Here is a 23,591-nt window from a genome sequence, read left to right as displayed (position 1 = left end):
CTCCTTTGCCCTGCTCTCCAACTCTCTTATGCAGACTCTTCCTCCTTTGATAGTCTCTGAAATGCTGTTTTTCTTCAAGGTCCTATCCTTGGATTTTTCCCCCCTCTTTACACATTTTCCAGAGCTTTGATTTCCATGTGTATGCTAATGATAACCAGAGATAAGTCTGCAGTCCACACATCTTTTCTGAATTTTAAATGCTTGGATATAATTCTCAATTGGACATTTGCACTTAAATGTCTTTGTGGCTCATAGAACTCAATACATCCCCCCTAAAATTCTTTATTTATCCTCTTCTCTCAAGACTGCCCCTCTACCAGCATTTGTTATTTTGGTAAATAGGATCTCCAATTAAGAAGTCACCCTAACTAGAGACTTGGGTATTGCTTGTCTTTCTCAGCATCCGCCATGCTCATCTCCCATATCTAATCAACCACGGAAGCCTGCTGATTACAGTCTCCTAAGTAATTGTTAAATCTATCCATCCTTCATCTCATCTAGTGTAGACATTTCTCTGATCTACACTAACATTACATTCTCCTAGGTGACAATAGTTTCTTTCTAATTCAGTCTTCATAAATCATCCAGAGGGATTTTTAAAAAATGCAAAGTTGATCACACCATTTCCCTACTGAAAACCATTCAGTAACTTCCCTTTGCTTTTAAGATAAAGTTCAAACTTTCCATCATGGTGTGATAGGCAGCTTAATGACCCCAAAGATGTACATGTCCTAATCCCCAGATTTTGTGAATACTGTATGTTACTTTACATGGAAAAGGGACTTTGCAGATATGATTAACATGAGATTATTCTGTATTATTTGGGTGGGCCCATTCCAATCATGTGAGCTCAAGAGCAGAAGACTGGTTGAGAGAGATGTGAAGACAGAAGAAGAGGCAGGCAAAATTCAAAGCATGAAAAGGGACTCCACCAGCTGTTGCTGGCCCTGAGGATGGATGGGGGCCATGAGCCAAGAAATAGAGGCAGTTTCTAGAAGCTGGAAGAATCAAGACAATGAATTCTCCCCTAGAGCCTCCAGAAAGAAACATAGCCTTGCTGGCATCTTGATTTTAGCCCAGTGAGACCCACTTCAGACTTCTGATCTACAGAACTGTAAGATAATACATTTTATGTTTTTTTAAGCCACTAGTTTGTAGTAATTTGTTACAGCTGCAATAGGAAACTAAGACACATGGTCTAGAGAACTGTACATGACTATCTCCTTAATTCTTCAACTTCATTTTTTTCTTCATTGAAGTTCCAGCCATATTAAATTTGAAATTTCCAAGGTAAGTTACTTTTTTTCATGCCTTCAGGCCTCTAAACCTATTATTTCCCACTCACCATACTGACATCATTTTGAGCATATTTTTTTCCCTAAGAAATGTTTTAAATCTCCTGAGTGATTTAATTTTCTGTGCACATATTTTTATAGCATCTGGTTTTTCCCTATGGCATAAGAACCTTTGCAATGATATATTTCACTTATTTGATTACTTTTTCACTGAGTTGTACATTCATTTACTGATTCATCAAATATTTATTAATCATCTTTAATTTGCTAGATATCAAAGATATATTGTGTGTAAAACAGAAAAACAAAATAAAACAAAACCATGATCCCCAAACTAACAGAATTCATGTTCTAGATAAAAATATCAGTGAGTTAAGAAAATTTTAAATTTTGTTCAGCTTGTATATATCAAGTGCCTAGATACAGTAGGAGCTAAGTAAATATTTTTTAAACAAATAAATGAGTAAGTGCAGAACGGGAAGTCCTTGATCATTTTGTCTTGGACAGTTGGCCTATATTTGTTACGATCTCCTGGTGAGTCACCCATGTTGTATTTGTGGGAGAATTCCTTGTCATTAATGTTGGCTTCATGACTGGAGACAACATTTTTGTAAGCCTGACTCTTGCCTACATCACCCAGAAAACCAGGAGGCCTGAAGAACATTAACCTTTCAAAAGTGCACATTAAATTGTATGACGCAGGCTGCCAAAACTTCTTGAGGAACTTGCTTTCCTAGAAGTCTGACTATTTGTGTTTATCTGAAATCACATGGCTGAGAAATTCTTTGCTAGAACTTTTCCATAAAACTCAGGTGGCAGCTAGAACTGACAAGCCTCATCAAGGGACAAGGGCAGATTCCCTTTTATGATTGATAGCATTGGTTTTCAATATCGATTGCACATTATATCCCTCAGATATTAAACATAGGGATTGTAAAGTTGTGATCATTACTCCAAATCAATTAAATCAGGCTTACTGAGGATGGGCTTTCTTTAGGCATCAATGTTTTCAAAAGGGTATGCCAGGAGATTTCCATGTTTATGCAATGTTGAGAAACACTAGTTGGAAACATCTGGTGGATATCCATGAAATCTGAAAGGGTGTTATTTAAGGGGGAGAGGGTGCTTATTATATCAAAAGAACCCAAGCTTGAAGCCATAGTTGACCTGAAAATGTCATGGAGCTGGTCTATGATTGGTTTCAGAAATTACTCTAGGCTCTACCTATTAATGTCTCTATAGGTTTTTTTCAATATCTTCTAGTTTTTCTAGTACTCATGTTGTTGCCTTCAACTGGATGATCTCTTCCTGTCTATTTTTTTTTTTGTATTCATCACTTACTTAGATGTTCATATTATCATTTTGTTTTAACATCTCCCCAAGGTCTTTACCTGGTCTTTCCTCTGTATGCGCCTGTATTCAGATTCACTCTTCTTATAGGGACACCTGTCACATTGGATTAGAGCCCATCATAATGACCTCACTTTAACTTACTAACCACTTGAAAGGCCCTATCTCCAAATACAGTCACATTTAGAGGTACTATGGATTCAGAGGTCAACACGTGTTTTTTGGGGGCGTTGGGATGGGGCACAATTCAGCCCATAACACTCAATAAATATTTTTTGATAAAACAATTTCTTATATTTGTCTACTAGTTTTCTAGTTTTACTGGACAATTTTCAAAGCTCATTTTCTCATTAAAACTTTATGCCACTGAGGGTATTAGCTCTGTTTTATAGATGGGAACCTAAAGCCAGAAAACTGTACTACTTATCCAAAGTTAGGCAGTTAGTAGCAGAACTAGATCTAGAATCTTCACCTCTGCACTCGTAGTTCACTGCAATTTTGCCCTGTCCCCTATGCTGCCATTTCCCCCGACTCACTCAAATCCTCTTTGAATTAAACTAAAAAGTCATAGTTTACTCAATAATTTCCAGATGAGCCCTGGTCCGTTTGGCTCAGTGGATAGAATGTCGGCCTGTGGACTGCGGACTGAAGGGTCCCAGGTTCGATTCTGGTCAAGGGCATGTACCTTGGTTGTGGGCACAGCCCCAGTAGGGGGCGTGCAGGAGGCAGCTGATAGATGTTTCTCTCTCATTGATGTTTCTAACTCTCTATCCCTCTCCTTTCTTCTCTGGAAAAAAATCAATAAAATATATTTAAAAAAATAATATCCAGATGTAATAGTCGCACGAGTTTTAGACATTTTGAAATAATGAGGACATTTGCATGAATAAGGATAGATACAGTTTTTCCGTGTAGCATCTCCAGGGAGAGCACATCAATTAGACAACCTCCTTCTTGCCTGGATTTAAGCAAGGATTTATTTCTGGGCTCTCTATCCTATTGCATTGATCTCTGTATCTGGCTTTACCCCAGCACCTTTCATTATTGCAGCTCGGTAGTATAGTGTCATATCAGGGAGTGTGATAACTCACACTTTGTTCTTTCTCCATGCCTCTTCAGCTATTCGGGGTCTTCTGTGGTTTCACATAAATGTTAAGATTAGTTCTAATTCTGAGAAGAATACCATTGGTATTTTAGTAGAGGTTGCATTGCATGTTTATATTACTTTAGGTAGTAAGGACATTTTAACAATATCAATCCTTCTAATCCATGAGCATAGTATATATCCTTCCACTTATTTGTGTTATCACACACTGCTGGCGCAAGTGCAAAATAATACAAACCTCACCAGGCCATAGGGCAATTTCAGCAATTGATTACCTTTTGACCCAATTATATCGCTTCTGGGAATTAGCCCTCAGGTACAATAATCTGCTTGCAAAATGATATGTGAATAAGGCTATTCATTGCAACACTGTTTATAGCACAAAAGATTGGAAGCAACCCAAATATTCAATAAGAGACAGATTATCTCAACGGTATAGCCACACAATGGAAAATTAATCAGGTGTGAGGAGAATAAAGAAGTTCCTTCTATACCAATACAGAAAGGTCTCCAGAACATATCATAAAGTACAAAGAAAAAAGCTAAGTATGAGATAGTATATCTTTAACAAATAAATGTTTAGAGTAAGATTATAAACTAATAAAGGTGGTAACCTACAGGGAAAGGGTGAGGTGGATGCCGGGAGTGTTCTAAGTACTTTACATATAGTCACACAGATCGCATGAAAAGTTATGAGTAGGGAAATTGAGACTTCTTAATATATACCTCATTATAGTTATTGATCTTTGGCTTGTGTAAATATTTTGTTATTTACAAATTAAAAAGTAAAGATAATGATAGCTACATTCATCACACACTCACCACCTGCCTGTTACTGGGCTAAGCACACTGCTTTCTTTATCTCAGGAATTTCTCCCAGCAGGTCACATTTTTGTTCCCATTTTTCAGGTGAAGAACAAAGTTAGAGAAGTTAAGGCATTTGTGTAGGCCCTAGGGTCACAGAGCTAGTAAACTGTGGACCTTGGAATCAAACACAGGTCACCCAGCTCCAGGATCTATGTTATGAGCTGCTATTGTATTAGCACAGTGGTTTTCAACACTTCTATTCTACCTTGAGAAACATACAAGATGATATCCCCCTCATGACCTTTTCTCAAGGACACACTCATGTTTGCAAAAATAAAAAATAAAAAATGATCATTGAAAATCTCCCACAGCAATAGCTCACAGCAGCTGTGACTTAAGATGAAATGTCTGCAGCCACATGATGTCCCCTGCATGCTAGCTGTAACTCCATCCCTTCCTCTCCTAAACCAGAAAGCATATCAAAGTGAAAGTAATGGCAGTGTTATTATTTTAAAGGATATGTCACATGTATCAAGTTCTTAGCACATGACAGGCTTAGCTATAAGTACATTCCATTTATAATATTGAACCTTCATTAGAAACCTTATTAGGTTGAAATTCTACCAGGTACCTCCTGTACCTCAGAGTGTGACCTTTTTTGGAAAGAGGGTCTTTACAGAGAAAAGTCAAGTTAAAATGAAATCATTAGGGTAGCCCTTAACCCAATATGACTGGTGTCCTTATCAAAAGAGGAAATTTAGAATCAGACAGACTTGCACAGAAGGAAGATGAAGTAAGGTGGCCATGTGATGATAGAGAGAGTGGAATGATGTAGCTTCAAGCTAAGGGATGCCAAGGATTGCTGGCCACCACTGAGAAAGATCCTCCCCAGAGCCTCTGGGGAGCACGGCCCTGCCCACAGCTCGATTTCAGACTTCTAGCCTCCAGAACGGTGAGGCAATACATTTCTGTGGTTTGAAGCACCCAGTTTGTGATACTAAGAAATGGATACAACCACCATGTCACAGATGAGGGAACGAAGGTACAGAGCGTTTGAATAGCTTACAGGGTCAGTTTGTAAGTCATGGCCCCTTGAACTGAGCTTGGGAAGTCTAGGGCTCCATTCTAATCAAATTCATACTTTTAAAAACTCTTTATTCTCTGGCTGAACTATGTGTCTCACTTCAGGACTGATCTGAACACTCTGTTTTGACCCCAACCCTGTTCCCAAGGGCAGAGCAGGGCAACCCTAACAAACTCGCGAGGGCATGGCGGTGGGAACGCGCAGCCAAGTCCACTGAGCAGCGCAGCTGCTCGGAGCTGGGGGCCGGCCAAGGGGGCTCTCTGGTCCTCCCTGAAACAGCTGAGCGTGGCCAGGACCCAGGGGGTACAAACTTCAAAGCACATGAAGCCTTCCCCACAGGCTCTCATTTTTAATCTGCAGGAGTCACGATCCAGGAATGTGGGTTGTTAAATTATCATTTTTTATTTATTTATTTAAGGGTCAGGGTAAGTACCAGAAGGCTAAAGCAACTCTCAGAAGCTGACTCTCCAACTCCCCTTTGTACCTGATGTCGAGTAAATGAACGTATTATCTAGGTGGGACAATGCTTCTCAGAGACCACGGGAAGAGGAGGAGGTGGGATGGGGGAAAGCCTGGCGGAGCACTGGACTCAAGCCCTTGCAGGACTGGGTAGCACCTCCCTGCCCCCCCCCTGGGGCAAACCACGTGCCAAGGGGGTCCAGGCAGTAAGGCAGCCTCCACTGCAGCCGCCAGGCAGGCAAAGAGATGCTTGAGGTGGACATCAGAGTCCAAAACAGAATTGAGTTAAACCACGAATCAAATGACCAAAGAAGCACTGAACGCAGATCAGTCATGTCTGGGCAGGGGGACAGTGTTTGGGAAGCTATTTCCCCCAGCCATCCTGTCACAGCTCACAGTATTTCAGTACTGTCATCAGAGCATGCTGGATGGGGTCACACAGGCCTGTCCTGCAGCAATTCTGGGTATGGTGTAGATGTTCTGTATTGTCTGGTTAGTATGGTTCCCCCACCGGCTTGGCATGGGCTTCGAGTTTCCAGTGAGGATCAGAGCAAAAGGAGAGAAAGTACGTTTCTTTGCTGAGAGCACGACCACATAGCTTGGGGTATTAAGGACGAGAAGCACAAATGGTTCATTTGCCTAACGTGGGGGCCAGTGGGCGATGGCTTCGATAGGTTCAGTGTTAGACATTGAAACAGAGCGTGGGAAAGATTAATTTCCTTAGCTTTAAACTTCCCAGACGTTAGATACTGATAAACCCAGGTTTATCTACTCGAGTGAAAATCAGCTTTGTTTTAGCATTCCAAGCACTTAAAGACTATCTCAGCCTTAGCATTGAATGCTTTTGCCCCCCCTCACCCCTAAAGAAATGCCAAGAAACAGCAGCAAGTTTCCTCAGAAAACTCTCAAAGACACACCCATGCCTGTACTTACCCTTTTTCAAAGTTTAAATTCTGGGGCTACATATCTCAAGGTGGGTTAACATGTTTTACCTGCTTTGCTATGAAGTAGACCTTGAAGTGTCCAAGCCCGCAGTGAAATTGCAGAGAAAACAGAAGAGCGACTCACCAGGGAGTGGGGCCTGCTGTCAGGACACTGATTTCTAACACGCATATCCATATCGCCAAGGCGAAGCCCCGGCCCCCCGCCATCTGCTCTGCTTGGTCAGCTCTGAGTGCAATGGCCAGCTGGGTCCACGGAGGCACTTATTAGCAGAGGGTGAGGATACCGGGAACAATTGTTTGTTTTTTATCAGATTTTTGTTGAATTGCCTTCCTGGGTGCAAAGTCCAATCAAAGGAGAGATATTTCATAATTCTTGGCCTGCTGTTTTCTCGTATTGACAAGTATATTCAGGCAATGCTCAATTGGCTGAGATTAGCAGCGGTGTTAAAAGGACAACAAAAGCAACCAACCAAGTGGTGCTCATCTTCAGAGATTCTGAGGAAAAGGGAGTGTGCAATTTGGGAAAGAAAGGTCTGTTAATAATTTCCATAGAGGCATAAACACAGAATTAGTAAGAGAACTGTGCTGGCTGGAGAGGGAGGCCCCACAGAGCAGTCCCAGTGTCAAAACGAGCTGTGTGGGCTATTAGCACAAATGGGAAAGGCGAAGTGTCAGATGCACCTACAACCCAGCTTTCTTTACAGGTGTAGTGCATGACTTTGAAGAATTCAGGTCAACTCCCTACGGCATTTACATTATCCCTTAACAGTGGTCGGCAAACTCATTAGTCAACAGAGCCAAATATCAATAGTACAACGATTGAAATTTCTTTTGAGAGCCAAAAACCGACTTCTGCGCATGGGTCATGAAGTTTCAATCGCATTGTACGTGTGCGCCCACATGTGGTATTTTGTGGAAGAGCTACACTCAAGGGGCCAAAGAGCCGCATGTGGCTCGCAAGCCGCAGTTTGCCGACCACTGCCCTAGGAGAATATGGTCCAGAAACACATGATCAATTATGTCAGCATGAAAGATTCTGAGATGGAACAATTTGCTCCAACCCATCATAAACAATGCCACTCACCCCCCACCCCCACTTCCTTTTGCATGTTCTCCAGGACTTTCGGAAAGGGGAAGGTGTTTTGGAAGTACCTGAAAAGGTGGCCATCACAGCTGCTCTTAAAACACTGGTTGAGCCCTGACCTGTGCTGCTCAGTAGGTTGGAGTGTTGTCCAGTACACTGAAAGGTCACGGGTTCAATTCCTGGTCGGGGCACATATCTGGATTGCAGGTTTGGTCCCCTGTTGGGGCATGTGTGAGAGGCAACCGATTGATATTTCTCTCTCACATTGATGTTTCTCTCTCCCTCCCTTCCTCTCTCTAAAAAAATCAATAAACATATCCTTGGGTCAGTATTTTTAAATATTTAAAAAAACACTGCTTGCATAGTAGAATGACTTGGGGACCTATGAAAAAACACTGACCCCTGCTCACCTCCATCTGATTGTAATAATTAAGCTGGAACGGGCTCTTGCATCTGTACTTTATAAAGTTTGCGGAGTAAATTTTCAAACATTATCATATACAAAGACCAATAAAGCAGGGGTAGGTTGTGAAGGTAACAGATTTAGAGCTAGTTTCCCCAGAACTGCCCTCCTTCTCCAGAAACAGTCCTACCTACAGTAAAAGTTATCTACTCTCACCACCCTTTCTTGCAAGAGCTTGAGATGTCTAATGGGATTACTTTCACGGGCTTTCCTGAGCTTGAAATTTGTAAGCAATGTATAAGGTCTACATGCAGGCCATGGAGGATTACCTCACTCTCACACTCTGTTTCTCCGTTCTTTGGCTTTATTGAGCCATCCAGCTCTTTGATTGCTCCATTTCCCTCCAGATTATCATCTTCCCGCTGGCCTATCTTTCATACTATTTCTGAATCCCCTGTCCATGAATGAACTCCTCTCTGAAACGCAACTCCCTCATACAGCTTCCACTCCTTGCACCGGCATCTATAAACAATCTGGCACCAATCCCACCTATAACATTTTCCACTGCTTTGCCTAAATCTCGTGGACACTATCTCTGACTATCTATCCTTTCATTGGCCTTTGGTCAGTTAATTTCACTTGGTTGAGATGTATTTGGCTTCTGGAACTTTAGACTTTGACAAAAAGAAACTAGTGTTTGAGGACCAAACCCAATTCAGATTTATCAGTTAACAACATGTCAACCCAATTAAATGTAATAGATGACGCTTTGCAAATCTTAAACTCTCTTTAATTTTTTTCTCTTTTAAAATGATGTTTTCTTGGCCCTTTACAACTCCCAGGCTGAACCCTGAGGCTTGTTCCCAGGGAAGAGATGGTAGAATAAAAAAGCAATTAATCACATGTGCATCTCAAAGCAGTGGGGACAACCCAGGTTATTATGCAGAAAAGGTGAAAAGACTGCCAGTCTGAGAACTAGTGAGAGGGGAAAGACAAAGGTGGGAGAAGAAGGCTGGGAGATGTCTGTTCTGAGTAAGTTTTTCAGGCCAACTACCCAGAATAGAGCCAGCATGATACGTAGGTTGAGATCAAAGATAGGTGTTTCTGTCCTTGCCGTCTGAAACGCTGGGAGAACAGCTTCCAGACTTTCCCAGTATGGGGAAGCCAACTCGGAATAAAAGTGTTTGTGCCATGTACTTGGCAAGACGGGAGGGACTGAATTTGGCTCCCTGGATTTCTTTGGCAACCAAGGGCCACAGAGGCCATCTAAGCTCCCCTCTGACCTGAGGAGGGAGAGTGGGGGTAGCTGGCAGGCTTGCTGGGAGGCTTGCTACATTAAGGGCAACGTGGGCCTGGAGCTGAGGGGGAAACTGGAGAAGCACTTACAATCAGACCTCAGGAGCCCAGTGTTATGAGAGCCAAGGTGGGGGGCCAGGGAGCAGGGAGAACCACCAGGCCCTGCAGGGCCCCCAACTGCATGGAGAAGAATAGAGTCCACAATCTTCAGTCAAAAGCTTTAGCTACAGGTAGCAACAAGGTAGATGAGGTGATGCTGCAGAGACTGGAAGAACCAGAGGACAGCATAAGGACCTGTCTGAGGATCTAGCCCTTTCTCAACACCCCCCTCCCCCACCCACACCCCCACACCCTCATACTACTAAACATTATCATGGAGAAGAGCAGGAAGAAGGAAAGACATTTGAATTACTGAGCACATATTTAAAAGAGATAGTTACTTATGGAGGGAGTAATAATGACTGGATTGAGGTTACATATTGGCACCTTCACCCAGCAAAGGGGAGGCATGGGAGGAAGATCAGACTGGAGCAAGAAAGAGAGAAATAAAGCAAGAAATAAAAAAGCAAGGAAGAAAGTTATGTTTTTCTTTGCACACAAGTGTTGTGTAAGCAACTGTTTGAGACCTTGTTAGGAAATACATGTGTCTTCTCCAGACATGTTCGCTAAGCTTTCTTCTCTAGGGATAGGGCTGCTTGATAATTACAGATGAGTTAAGTCAGGAACTTGATCCTGTGTCTGGTCCAGCATCATCTCCTTTATTTACTTTTTCTCTCTTCGCTGACTTGTGCTTTTCACTGTCATGGGGTTGTGTGTGTGTTGTCGATGGGCTTCCGGTTGTCTCTCTGCTCTGTGTTTACTCGTTCAGTTTTCAATATTAACAGTTCAAAGGTTTGTGTTTGTCAAATTAAAAGCTTAAGAAAGTCATCACCACTGATATAGCTTTTTAAATCCTGAACTTTGGAGGAGAGAATGTAAATAAACTGAGTGTCATCAATACATAGGTTTAACCAGTTCATTAAGAGCATGCTGCCACTGGATGGGAGATTTTGATGAAACTACACAGCAGTATTCCTGCTACAAAATGGAATGTGTGATCAGTCTTCCTCATTGACCACAGGGCATGCATCTAACCTGACTGTAAGCAGATGCAGGATGATTTACTATTTATCATGTAGAACAGTGGTTCTCAACCTTTCTAATTCTGCGACCCGTTAATACAGTTCTTCATGTTGTGGTGACCCCCAACTATAAAATTATTTTCGTTGCCACTTCATAACTGTAATTTTGCTACTGTTATGAATCGTAATGTAAATATCTGTGTTTTCCAATGGTCTTAGGCTCTACAGCAGCGGTTCTCAACCTGTGGGTCGCGTTATGAAGTAGCAACAAAAATAATTTTATGGTTGGGGGGTCACCACAACATGAGGAACTGTATTAAAGGGTCGCGGCATTAGAAAAGTTGAGAACCACTGATAAATTGGGAGAACATTGCTCACACCCCATCGTTCATTGTGGGTAGTCTGAAGCTTGCATTAAAAACAAACAGGCTCACTTGTAAACCCTGAATGAGAATGGACTAAATGTGAGGTTAAATTGCTCTGTTGCACTGAGAATTAGAAAATTCAAACTTTGAAGTGATAACTAATCCATGCTGAAAGCGAGCTCTAGAAAGGTCAAACAGTGATTAACTTGCCGAATTAAAAATGAATGAAAACATTTTTTTTCATCCATTTTTGTGACAAGCAAATTGGTTACAGGAAAAGTACTATGAATAAAATCTTGGTGAATGTAAGATATGTCACTGTAAAGGGAATGGTGTCGGTTTTAGAAGCAATGGAGTGGTTAAGTGGTTAATTTGAGGTCAAGTGCAAGGACATTGGAGACTGGATGGGATTTCACTTTAGCCTTTTACTAACTCCATGACTTTGTGCCTCAGTACCCTCTTCTGTAAAATGGTGGTGGTGGTAGTCCCTTCCCAACTCAGAGGTGATATGAAAATTAAATTATTTATTTGTAATACATTCAAGAATAGTGTCTGTAGGTGGTAAATTCTGGGTAGGTTGCTGTTATTATTCATTGACTTCTGTGACCTATCCCTGAATCCACTATTGTCTGCCAAATCTGGCAGTGTCATGCTTGCAATGAAGTAAAATGGAGAGCTACAAAGCATTTTATTTTATTATTTTATTTTATTATTATATATATTTTTTCCATTACCATTTATCCTCTCTATACCCTCTTCCACATACCCCTGTGCCAATCAGGAAGTAAGAGCTCAGGAGTTTTACAGTCCTCCCCTCGATATCTTTCCAACGGATCCAACTGAAATGGCACAGCCCTTGAGTTCAAATTAGGTTATGTCAACATTGAAGCCTACCGTGCTGTGGCTTTTAATTCCCTACCTCCTTCCAATTTTTATCGTCTCTGGTAATTCTCATGCTACTCACACACAGAAACTAGTCAGTCCTCTGCACTCTTTTGCTTCCCCTTTCTAGTCAAGGTACCTTGCCATGGGCTTTGCTGACTATGCCTTCGATGTGCTTGTCTTCTGCCCAGAGGGTGCTACGCAGTCAAAGACTGCTGTGATCTGCATTTGGTGGTGGGCCAGCATTGGCATCGGGTTACACTATCATCCCGGCATGTGGGAGTCGCATTGGCTAATCCACCACCCATTTCCAAGGCCTTCCTGCCAAGTCTGGCTTCACGGGCATGCAACCCGCCCAGTGCTCAGGGCTCAGCATTCAGAAGGACCCCATCCTGGCTTCAGTGCTCTATTGTTGCCGTCTTCAGATTCTTAATTTTATGTTTGAACTTTTGTTTTGAAAGCAAAGTCTGATGGGAAAATGAAGCATGCCCACGAACAGAGGAAATACGCATGGGAAATGTCACCCCATTTGTACACCGTGTTCATGTTGCCCTCTGAACATGAAATTCAGGTGAGCTCATGAGGTGTAGGAGTTCAGTAACTCAAAGCAAAAGTGAATATAAGGTAAGTGGATTATGTCCATGACTCAGTGACAGCTCTGAGAAGTCACACTGTTCCTTTGAACTAGAACTTGCTTCCAACACACAAAAAAACACAAATGATCAAGAAACACGGTCAGACCTTTCTTAATAGTGTTCTGTCCCTGCATTAGCCACCTACTTACGCTGAAAATAATGACATAGAAAGATTGGACAACCCAGAGTTTTTTCTCCCCCCTATTTTCTTTACTGATTAGTAATCTAGAGTCTATAGTAGAATGTACGTGTGTCAGGAAGTGAATTAAAAACAGTGCAGTGTTTCCATTGTTCCAGAAGGAAGGAAGTACAGTGCATATAGGACTTATGAAATGCAAATTGTAGCCGAAACCGGTTTAGCTCAGTGAATAGAGTGTCGGCCTGCGGACTCAAGGGTCCCAGGTTCGATTCCAGTCAAGGGCATGTACCTTGGTTGCGGGCACATCCCCAGTAGGGGGTATACAGGAGGCAGCTGATCGGTGTTTCTCTCTCATCGATGTTTCTAACTATCTCTCTCCCTTCCTCTCTGTAAAAAATCAATAAAATAAAATAAAGATTAAAAGAAAAAGGAATGCAAATTGTATTTCAGTGATTCCACTTATGAGTTAAAGATCAGTGGTAAATCTCATGTGAATATCTAAAATTTTAATTTTTTGTTGCTTAGAACATTAAATAGCAGATAAAATACACCACGATATGGGATAAATTGCAGAAAGAAAAGAAGTTGATACTTTAATGCCCCAAATGGCACTCTTTTCCTGTTGAACAAAGGAATTTTATTTTGCCCTAGGTCTCACAAATTATCTAGCCAGCCGTGTCTCTTCCCTAACTATCTTCACTATAGAAGTTGATAAAACGTTAAGCCTGACTTCCCAGTCTCCCTTGAACCTCGCAGTGGCCGTGAGGCATCGCTGACGTCCACCGGAATCCTTGGGAACAACTGAAATGCCCAGAACAAGGAGAAGACATCGAATTGTGCTGCCTTTTCTCTTTCTGCCCTCCCTGTTTGGAGCTATGCAGCCATTTTGTGACTATTAGGAGCCAAAAGGCTATAAAAGTTGGAGTGAAAAGCTAGGGAAAAGTCTTGTGTCTTTGAGGGCCTTGTTGAGCTAAAACCAGCAGCCATTAATCTAGATTTTTTTTATGCGAGAAGAATAGCCCCTACTAATTTTAGTCACTGAGTAACCCATACTCTCATCTTCCCAGAGACGGGCACTCATATGATTCAGCACACCAGAGAGGGTTAGTAATTAACTACACAATTCCAGAGAAGTAAGGGCAAACAGGGTCCCTCGTTGGGTGAGTTGACACATGGCTGGTCCTTGTCCATCAGCATTGCTGTAATTAGGACATGTTAACAGGCTGCGGCCAGTTCACAGCCTTGTATATGTCCATGTTTGGCCCATCAACTTAGAACATGGGTCTTAGTTATTTTGAATGGAAGGGAATTAGTTAAAACCTTTCCCAGCAGGAGTCAGGTGTTTTAGTATTTAGCAATCTCCTCCAGCGGTAATAGCTTGACTATTTGCCAGGGGCTTTTGGGGCGCTCCCATCTTTCACTAGAAGACTTTGTATTGAACCTTTTCGGGAATTTGGGTCAGAGTCCTCACTCATCAGTTTATTGCAGAGTCAACAAACTCCTGAGTTAGCTGCGCCCTCCGTGCTTCCCCCTCCCTGCTTTCAGCACAGGAAAGACACAGAATTGTGCTCTCTCTGGACACCACAGATAACATTTTGATGGAAGAGTTGAAATCACTTACTGAGAAGATCTCCCCACCACAACACTCAGTCTTACAATGAAATACCATGGAAACCACTCTCTGAAGAGGTGGAGCAGATCACGGCCATTCTCAGACACGGTGGAGCAGAAACAGAGCCCGCCTCACAGAGGAACGATATCTACAGAATGACATTCTGTTGTGTAAATGGTAAAGCGCCTCTCAAATGCAAGATTATCTTGAGAAAATCAATACCTTTTCTTTTCGTATTGCCTTTATGTGAGGCATTTGGGAGCATGCTGACTGTTCAAGTTCAGCTTTTAGCTTAGATCTCTCTGATACTTAACTGAAAGCCTCTTCCAGGTAGAAGAGGGTTACCACAAGAGATGGACTTCCGGCATACAGGTCCGAGTGGCACCCGTGACTAGAGAGATGATAAAGACGAGGTCCAGTTCCACTTTGCTGGGACACTTCAGTAAGCACCTTCCTCTGCTTGGTCAACAGTAGTTCCTATTATGCTGAAACCAGTGTCCTCCCCTAGCACACGTGAGCAAGGGTTAATCTCTGGCAAGATCTTACAGACGCCACCTGGAAATGGTACATGGGCTCAGTGGGTTAGACACACTGCAGACATCTGGATAAATCAGGTAATTTGTGCCACATGCGCTTATCAGCAACCGTCTCCACCTGTGGCTTTCTGGAAGCTGCTTTTGTGAGGAGCATATTTCTTTATATTCTACTCATTGTTGTGAGAAAGAGAGCAAATGTTCAGGTCAGGGGAAAGGTAAACAGTAATACTGAACGTCCCGTAACAGTAAACACCAATCAATGACACCTCCCCGCCCCCACCATACACACACACCAAATCTCTCTTATTCTTAGAGGAATCAAGTTTAGCACCAACACTTCCGTATCCAGGCAAGGCCTGCCTTCGGGTCATTTTCCTCAAACGTCTAGGTCTTCTTGAAAAGAATGAGAGCCTCGAACGTTTATACAGGGGAGAGTGTTTAAGGGTGTCCTAGGGTTAAAAATAACTGACCATTGGCCGGCCCACCTCATACAGAAGCTCTCCGGAATGGCCTGCACCAGCCTGAGCCAGTCCACGGTTGTGTCCTGGTGAGGTCAAACAAGAACAAGAATAAGCAAAGAGTAAAACGTGTGAACCAAGAGTTCACTATTGAAGGGTTTTTATTCCTGACATCAGTTGAGGTTGTGCTGGTGCAGGGCTTATCCACTGGATTCCCATTAATCTCCCAGGAAGGAGGGATGTAGGTCTGATAGAGGAGAATAAGGAATTGAAAGATATCAGATGATAATTTACTTATGGTCCTATTTAATGCATCTCCATTTCCTCTTCATCTTTGTGACCATTCACAATGTATTACAACTAACATTTCTTCCTTAGACAGGTATATTTTATATCTTGACCCTAGCACATCAACACAGAACAGGGGTTATATATTAGAATAAACTGATGGTCACACATGAGATTCTGCCATTCCAGTTTATTGAAATGAGTAAATTCATAGCTTTATTTGCATACAGAAAGTGCACAAGAAAACAAGTATGTATAAAATATTTATGTGGCTGATCATCACTTTAAAAAAATTTTCTACTTTCAAAAATTCAACTATCTAGAAATAATTGCCTCCAGTTTAGCACATTTAGGTATTTGGACATATAAAATACTATTTCAAGTCTGTGTTTATAATGACTGAGTAGGAAGCCAGATGGAAAACTATGCCAAATATGATGAGCTATTACCATTAAACATAAAACTGTGGGACTTTAGCTTGGACTAGTTGGGGCTAATCAATAGAGATTCATGAGGCCAGCATCTTATTTAGATAGTAAGCAGTCATCCTCTTCTTCTACCTAAAGGTTACATGTATGTGGTTGATTTAACACCCACAAGAACCTGAGAGCATTAGGGGTCAAGAGACAACATTAAAAACCCAACATAAACAAATAAAACTCATTTTGGCAAGAACAAACCCTCCAGAACTGTGCCAGCAATAGGACTGAAAATGAACTGGGTAGTTTCCAAGGTTATAGGAGAAAAATATTTCAGACATTCGGTTTGCAATGATAGGAGGAAATAACTGTTCTGCAGGTTTTTGTGTATGTTTTTTCTCCTATTTATCTCCCAACTAACTATGAGGTTGTGGCTTCCAGAAAGCTTTCCAGTTACTTGATAAAGGTCTAGCATAACCCCAAATAAGCACCTAACATATTTGGCACAATCACATTTAACTTTCTGATGTGTTGTCCTTTATTGCTGAGTCGAGTTCAGGTTTTCTTCAACATTAACTGCTCTCCTGGAACTTCAGCTCAAGAGGATGGCCCCCTATTCCACAGAAAGGGTAAAGGTTGTCCCATTTGCAATTCTAGTTACTGGGATTAGCAATTACTGAGAAGGTGACAAGGGTTCAGATTTGTGAATCATTAAAGGTTTTGCCCCACAAAACTTCATTTCTTGTGAAAAGGAAGTGATATGAACCCAGGAGCAAAACTGATTGAAAAGAGAATCAGAGGGAAAAGGAGAGGAGACACAAATAATGCATTTCCCTCATTGGCAAGAGCCAGCAGACTGGAGAAAGGATTCTCTTGCCCTTGAGAAAAATACAATCTTCAGAAAGAGGAGAAGTATATCTTTAAAAAGGTTCTTGGGTTTGTCGGATTCCAAAGTGCCTACAGAGAAGTTGGACCTGCTTCAATTTTACTTTAAAAATTCTCTGGAAGTGATGGTGTGAAGCAAGATTTAAGAAGGTGCCCTGCTCTACTACAATTTTTAGGTTTTATGCTCTAAAACGGAACCCCCCACACAACCTTGAACAGTAAGAATTTTAAAATTTATTCAAAGCATTCTGATCCGAGGGGTGGCTGCATCGCACAACCAGAGGGTACATGGTAGAATGTTCTAGAAGGTTTTAGGGACACAATAGGCAAGGGTTCATGTAGGGAAACTACTTCATTTATATTTAAGCTAGAGTGTTTAGATTCTTAATTTATTTAAAGCTATAAGATTCAGTTTAGCGTTAACCTAAACAGAAAGTGAGAGACACTTTACAGGTGGAAGAGGCAGCAAGAAATAAGGCAGCAGATAATATGCAAAGCTGGAACAAGGGCAGAGGTCAGGACTAGTCTGGCTATCAGCTTTGTCCTTGACTGCTAAGGCCAACCTTTCTGTTCCTCTGGATAGTCAGCAAGCCAAGTTCCTAGAGAAGTATGGAGAAGAGAAAACCTGTGGTTAGAATTTTTGGATTGAATATCAATGTATTAAATATCAAGCCATTATTTAAAATGTCAGTAATAGTATCTCCTAGGGATGACGCAAGAGAGTTAAATAAGATAATAAATGTAGAACCTGTGATAAAGTGCCTAACACAAGTGATCAATAATGTTAGCTATTTTCTCCCATGATGCTTCCCCTCCCAATCTGTTAGTTTAGCGGGTTGACCAAGATTATTCTTCCTTCAAGACCTAAAGAAAAAGGAGCCCCCAAAGAGAACTCTAGTCAATTCAATTTAGTGCAAACAGTTCTCCTACGCTCCTAGTGTAGTTTTTATTTTTCTATTTGTTCAATGATTCTCCTGGAGAGGAGGGTGAGAATGAGTCTCTGCTAAGACTTCTAGCCCTTCAATATGTTACAGTCTTATTAGCACTTGTTAAAACCAAGCTTTTCTCTTCAGCACCACACAGGGATACTTTAGGGCAAGGGTGGGCTCTGGAATTTTCCTTTCCAACAATCTCACCCAGTTCTCTGAAGCAGATTTTATGAAAAAGCCCGTAAGAAACACTGCAATTGTAGAAATGCATTGTGGGGGAGGTGATCCAAATTGCAAATAAACTCAGTCTCATTGTTGTCAGATAGAAAATGGTTCTTTTCACTCTTTCTATGGGTCTCCTGAGCCAGCTATGCCCACCTCCTAAATGCAGATATACCTCCTTCCCTCCACTAACTTCAATCTTTCCATGTCAATCAAAGTTGCTTCCACTCACTGTTGAGAAAGAAAGGGTGGTTACATCAATAACTTACTTAGGATGAAATCCACTAGCAGAAAGGATCAACTTTCAAACTCATCGGCACTGACACTGCTTTTGAAGGAGGTATTGGCAACTGTCCCCACTTCGGGATTTAATGCCATCAGACTATTTAAGACTAGGTTCGAAGGCCCTCACAAAGAAATAAGTACTGATTTTGGAGGCAGAGTATTGTGATCATTACCTGTTAAGCTGACCTGTTTTGTGGCTTCAGAAGGTCAACAGATTTTGAGCCTTCTATAGCAGCGATTTTCAAACAGTGTGCCAGGAGAATTCTTAAAATATGCAATATCTGACTATTTAGTCAGGGGCACTGACCTATTTTCCCTTAGATTTTCAAATGAAAAAAAAAAAATGACAACAGCCAACACAACAATGGTCATCCAGTACAAATGAATCAGAATTATACCTATTTTTTGTCAGATCAGCAAAAAATATAGTATTTTTTTGTGTGTGCCACAGAATTTTAGTAATTATTTTTGTGGTGCCATGAGATGAAAAAGGCTGAAAACCGCTGTTCTATAGGAACCAAGTAATTACCAGGATGCTTTGCAATCACTTAAATATGAAGGTAAAACAAAACAAAACAAAACAAAACAAAACAAAACAAAACTAGAAAGCTTTAGGTATTATGCTATGTTTTACTTCCATACATACCTGAAATATCAAAAACACAGGATATGATAGAAATCCACATGCCCAGGTGTCTATTACTATTTTTGATATATCCTATATAATAAAGGGCTAATATGCAAATTGACCAAATGGCCGAATGACCGGTCACTGTGACGCTCACTGACCACCAGGGGGCAGACGCTCAATGCAGGAGCTGCCCCCTGGTGGTCAGTGCACTCCCACGGGGGGAGTGCCCCTCGGCCAGAAGCCGGGCTCACAGCTGGCGAGTGCAGCTGTGGCCTCCCCGGGAGCAGGCCTAAGCCAGCATTCAGACATTCCCTGAGGGCTCCCAGACTGTGAGAGGGTGCAGGCCGGGCTGCGGAACCCTCCCGCCCCCCCACCCCCCCCCCCCCCCGCCTCTGTGAGTGCATGAATTTCGTGCACCAAGCCTCTAGTATATATATATGAAGTCTCTTCTTAAACACCCAGCCTAGTCATTATCAAAGTAGCTAAGTATAGATTTCCATGTCTATTACTTCTTAATGACAGAGACTGAACCTCTTCCCAATTCTAAAATTAAAATTTCATCCTCACCCCCTATGCCACTCTACTTACAGAAGTTAGGCAAAAGGACTTCCGAAAGGATCCCTATATACATCGGGAGATGCAGGTTGAGGAGAAGCCATCTATGGAGATACAACCAACCAATCAATAAGTATACTTATAGTTATAAGAAAAAAAATACTTAAGACTTCTTTAATTTCTTTAAAATTCACATAGGTCACAGAAGGGTCTACAATGATTTATATTTGCCAGCTTATAACTAGTGGTGTATATTTATTATTTGCATCAAAACCAAGGTGCAGGTAGATTATGTTTGCTTCCCCAGAATGGGAAGTATTTTTTTTTTTTTTTTATGAGCTAAAGAATCATGGGTGAGAAATCAGGAACTTAAATCTTTGAAAGGTTTTTTTTAAGATAGTACTTTGGTTTGATTTTCTCTTCAAGTATTTTCATGAGCCAGGTTCAATGAGATACAAAAGACTTTTTCTATATGATATTCATTTCTCAAGTTTAGAATAGACATCCCTGCAAAAATCACCTTCCCCCAGTGTGAGTTGATTACATGGTGGTGGTTCTCAATGATAAATCTTATTCAACCGTCCTTTATCATCACAGAATTGTTATACCTACAAGCAAGGTTAACTGAGGAGGCAGTAGCTCTATGTGGCACACACTGTGATTGACAGCTTGCAGCAGCTGATACTTACAGAGGCTTGTGATGAACTGAAAGAATTTTTAGAGAAAGGGTTCTCAAATGCATTGTCAGAAGAGTTGGTAGCTGGCGGGGCACCTTGTCTGGGAGCTGGCTTTGGTGGTTCTAGAAGGTGAAAAACCCAAGTGATCAGTAGACAAGCTTTCCCCAAATATAGGGAGCAGTCCCCAGTCAGGCTTATCTTAGAAAGTAAGTTCCATGTTTTTGAAATGTACATCAATGGAGCAAACATCACCACCACATATGAAGGCTCCCAATTATTACAGGCAAATCCATCCCTCTCAGAAGGGGACACCATGCATATTGATTGACTAGAAGTGAAAGAGCTTCAGATTCCCTCACGGGAGGCCATGGAGCTTGGTGGAGGCTTTACTATACAGCCCTCCAGCTACCAGCACCCATGGAATATCAATAGCTCTTGGCAGCCCTCTTAAGATTTGTCACAAGAGGGCAGCATAGGGCCAGACCTTATAAAGTGAGATGAATAGCTTCATAAGGTAAATGGTTAAATTGTCTCCATAACCACCGATTAGGCTATTGGTGGGTGGGAGAGTGTTCTTCTGATGGATTCTGTGGGCCCATATGAAGTGGAAATACTAGTACTTGTTGGCATAGTAGATGAAGAAGTGGGTAGCTTACCATTGATCTTTTTCAATAGTTGGTTAGCATCGAAGTCATCGTGGTCTGCATTCTCTTGAGGAATGCCCACTTTGCTGTTGAAATAACTGGAGAAGGCACTTGAAGTCCCCGAGGAAGTCTGGTCTCCCTTCCTCGCGGGGACCGGAGGCTGCCGCAGTTGTAAGTCCTTAAACATTTCTTTCACTTCCTTGACTTCTTTATCCCCGAGGGGGTCCAAAGCAACGAAGGCATTGGTGGAGATGTCCTTAGGGGGGCCAGTTCTGGGAGGTGGTTGAGGAGGAGTGACCAGGAGAGAGGAGAGCATAGAAGGGGACTGGGTAGACACAGCAGGAACTGGAAAAATATTGCTCTGAAAAGGATTTCCCAGAGGGCTTGCTGATGACCAAGTATTGGGTGACACAGATGCTGATGGGCCCCAAACAACAGGGGCTGGAGGGGGAGTTGAGGCTGCAAAGGATGAAGGCTGGTTCCAACCTGCAACCGCCGGGCTTGTGGTAAAAACCATTGGTTGACTGAATCCGGCAGGCTGAGCACCCATCATGGCTCCTGGGACCATGGAGGGGGACTGATTGAACACGAGGGATGGCGGGCTCCATGGTCCTGTGTGAGGCGGTGTGATTGCTACACCACCTGAAGGAAGCGAGAGAAAAGACTTATCAGGAGACAAGCTCAAAGAGGATTTCTGAGTTTCAGAAAACAAGTTTGCCGGAAGCATTTATAAAGCATCTACATGGCCAATGCCTTCATTCATGGAAATGAAGGCTCAGATCACCAGGAGATTAATGAGCCAATACAGTATAGGTGGTATCCAAATGCAGGTGGCATTTTGATGCCCTTTCTTTCTACCACATCTTTTTGCTTCATTGGAAGGGGTAACACAACCATAAGTACCGAGTCAAGAAAAAATGGGCCCTCCTCGTACATACACTGGTGTGTTTTAAACAGTTAGAACCGAGCCTGTCAACACTGTGAATACATTTACACATACAAACCATGCTGATTATGAAATAGTTCATTAAGATAAGTCATGGGACACTCGGAGTCACCGATTCCATCTTTCCATTTGGCAGCTGGCTACTGTCTGAGTCTTATGGGAAGCAGCTGTCACACATGTGCCTTAGGCCTCAACATGCTTACACTCTAAAGAAACCATTTCAGAGTTGCCTTGCTTTTCAATGCTGCCAAGGTTGATACACCTATACAAAAGGATGATAAAATTTGGTTGGTGCCAAGGTACTTTTAGGTTTTTCTATATGAACATGGAGGAAAGGCTGGTTATCCCAGGAGAGCTGTTTCAAATAAAAGTGCTTCCTGCCATGTGTCACTCACTAAACTTTGCCAGAAGTTAGAACAGTGCGTGCAAAAGAGGAGGGGAGGGAGAAGACCCCGTGGAGCAAAAACACCTTCCGAGGTAACCAATGGCCTGTGCCCGGGGGTCTGATCTCTGTGGGGAATGCCCTGTTGCCTGCACCCCTGCCACGTTGATGAGGAGTTAGTGAAACCACTGAAGTCCAAGTCTCTCCAATGTCTGTCCCTCTTCTCGAGAAGCTCGTTCCCCACATCTTGATCAGAGACGGAGGGCATTGTCTCTTCTGCTTCTTCCTAAGTGTATGAATAACCCAGTTAAACTGTTACCACTAGCAGCCCTATTCGCGAGTGATGCACGCTCTCAAAACCTACTTGCTCTGAGCTTTGGGGCAGGGCATTCTTTCCTCATGAAAGTCTTCTAACCAAAGCATCCCTAACCAAACTAGGGTTAGGGATGTTTCTGTTTCCAAAGTGAGAAATGTTTTGAAAATGGTATTCAGGGGCTGATGGAGCAAGGTATTCTGTCTTGAACTTTTCTAGCATGGAGGTTGGTGTTCCTTGACTCAGTTCTACCACCATGAACATCAGCCATCTGGCCACAAGCGTACGGTGTGCTCATGGAGAGCGGTGGGTTTCCGGAAAGGCCATCTTACTAAGTTAACACCCTTATGTCTGAGGGAGGGAACTGGGTATAAGAATATTAATGATTAAAGTTGGGAAAGTCACAGTTTGCAGCAGTAGAGATGAAAACTCAGGCATACTGGCTCCGAACCCAGCAGCCTATCCTCCTGTTCCGCCTCTTTGGCACCAAGAAACAGGGCTATTTTTAAAAATTCAATGTTAATGCAAACATTTATTTTACAGATACAGCTTTAGACTTCACAATGAATCGAAGGGGAAGTTATCTTAGATTGTAGGCTTCTAAAAGGGAGCTGAGTTTGAACAAAGTTATCTCTAGCATTTTCAAATAAATTTATTTAAACTTTATTACTGAACCCAGAGTCACTCAGTAATAATTTACACCAGATGGATATGCAAATTGGGTAGAATTTTATCATCTTTCATGTTGAACGGCTTGCTTTCCCTTAGGAAAGTGTGTGGCTTTAGACATAGGTGGTATTAGTGGGAGTGGTGGTAAAAGAGAAAAATATTAACTTTGCC

At 42.1% G+C, this 23,591-nt stretch overlaps 2 protein-coding genes across 5 annotated transcripts in view; both read right to left on the bottom strand.

The window, feature by feature from the left end:
* C9 (complement C9) overlaps positions 1–5,643 on the bottom strand; it is a gene marked incomplete at its 5' end in the record, with an annotated part of 32,229 nt that extends 26,586 nt beyond the window's left edge. Inside the window, 2 exons of the mRNA XM_079798192.1 lie at positions 1,821–1,948; positions 5,624–5,643. Coding sequence (XP_079654318.1) covers positions 1,821–1,948; positions 5,624–5,643 — 148 coding nt within the window. The remainder of the gene's footprint in view (positions 1–1,820; positions 1,949–5,623) is intronic.
* A 10,390-nt stretch (positions 5,644–16,033) lies between these two features.
* The window catches only part of DAB2 (DAB adaptor protein 2), a 47,458-nt gene continuing 39,900 nt past the window's right edge, over positions 16,034–23,591 (bottom strand). For all 4 annotated transcript variants that reach the window (XM_079792907.1, XM_079792905.1, XM_079792908.1 and 1 more), the window contains 4 exons: positions 21,123–21,752; positions 20,479–20,588; positions 19,823–19,893; positions 16,034–17,766 (listed from right to left, as the gene is read on the bottom strand). In XM_079792907.1, the coding sequence (XP_079649033.1) occupies positions 19,828–19,893; positions 20,479–20,588; positions 21,123–21,752 (806 nt within the window). In that variant the 3' untranslated portion in view covers positions 16,034–17,766; positions 19,823–19,827. The remainder of the gene's footprint in view (positions 17,767–19,822; positions 19,894–20,478; positions 20,589–21,122; positions 21,753–23,591) is intronic.

This window comes from Cnephaeus nilssonii (assembly GCF_951640355.1).
Source record: "Cnephaeus nilssonii genome assembly, chromosome: 2".
Taxonomy (NCBI): domain Eukaryota; kingdom Metazoa; phylum Chordata; class Mammalia; order Chiroptera; family Vespertilionidae; genus Cnephaeus; species Cnephaeus nilssonii.
Note: the sequence above shows the minus strand (reverse complement) of the source record. Positions and strands in the feature narration are given on the sequence as shown.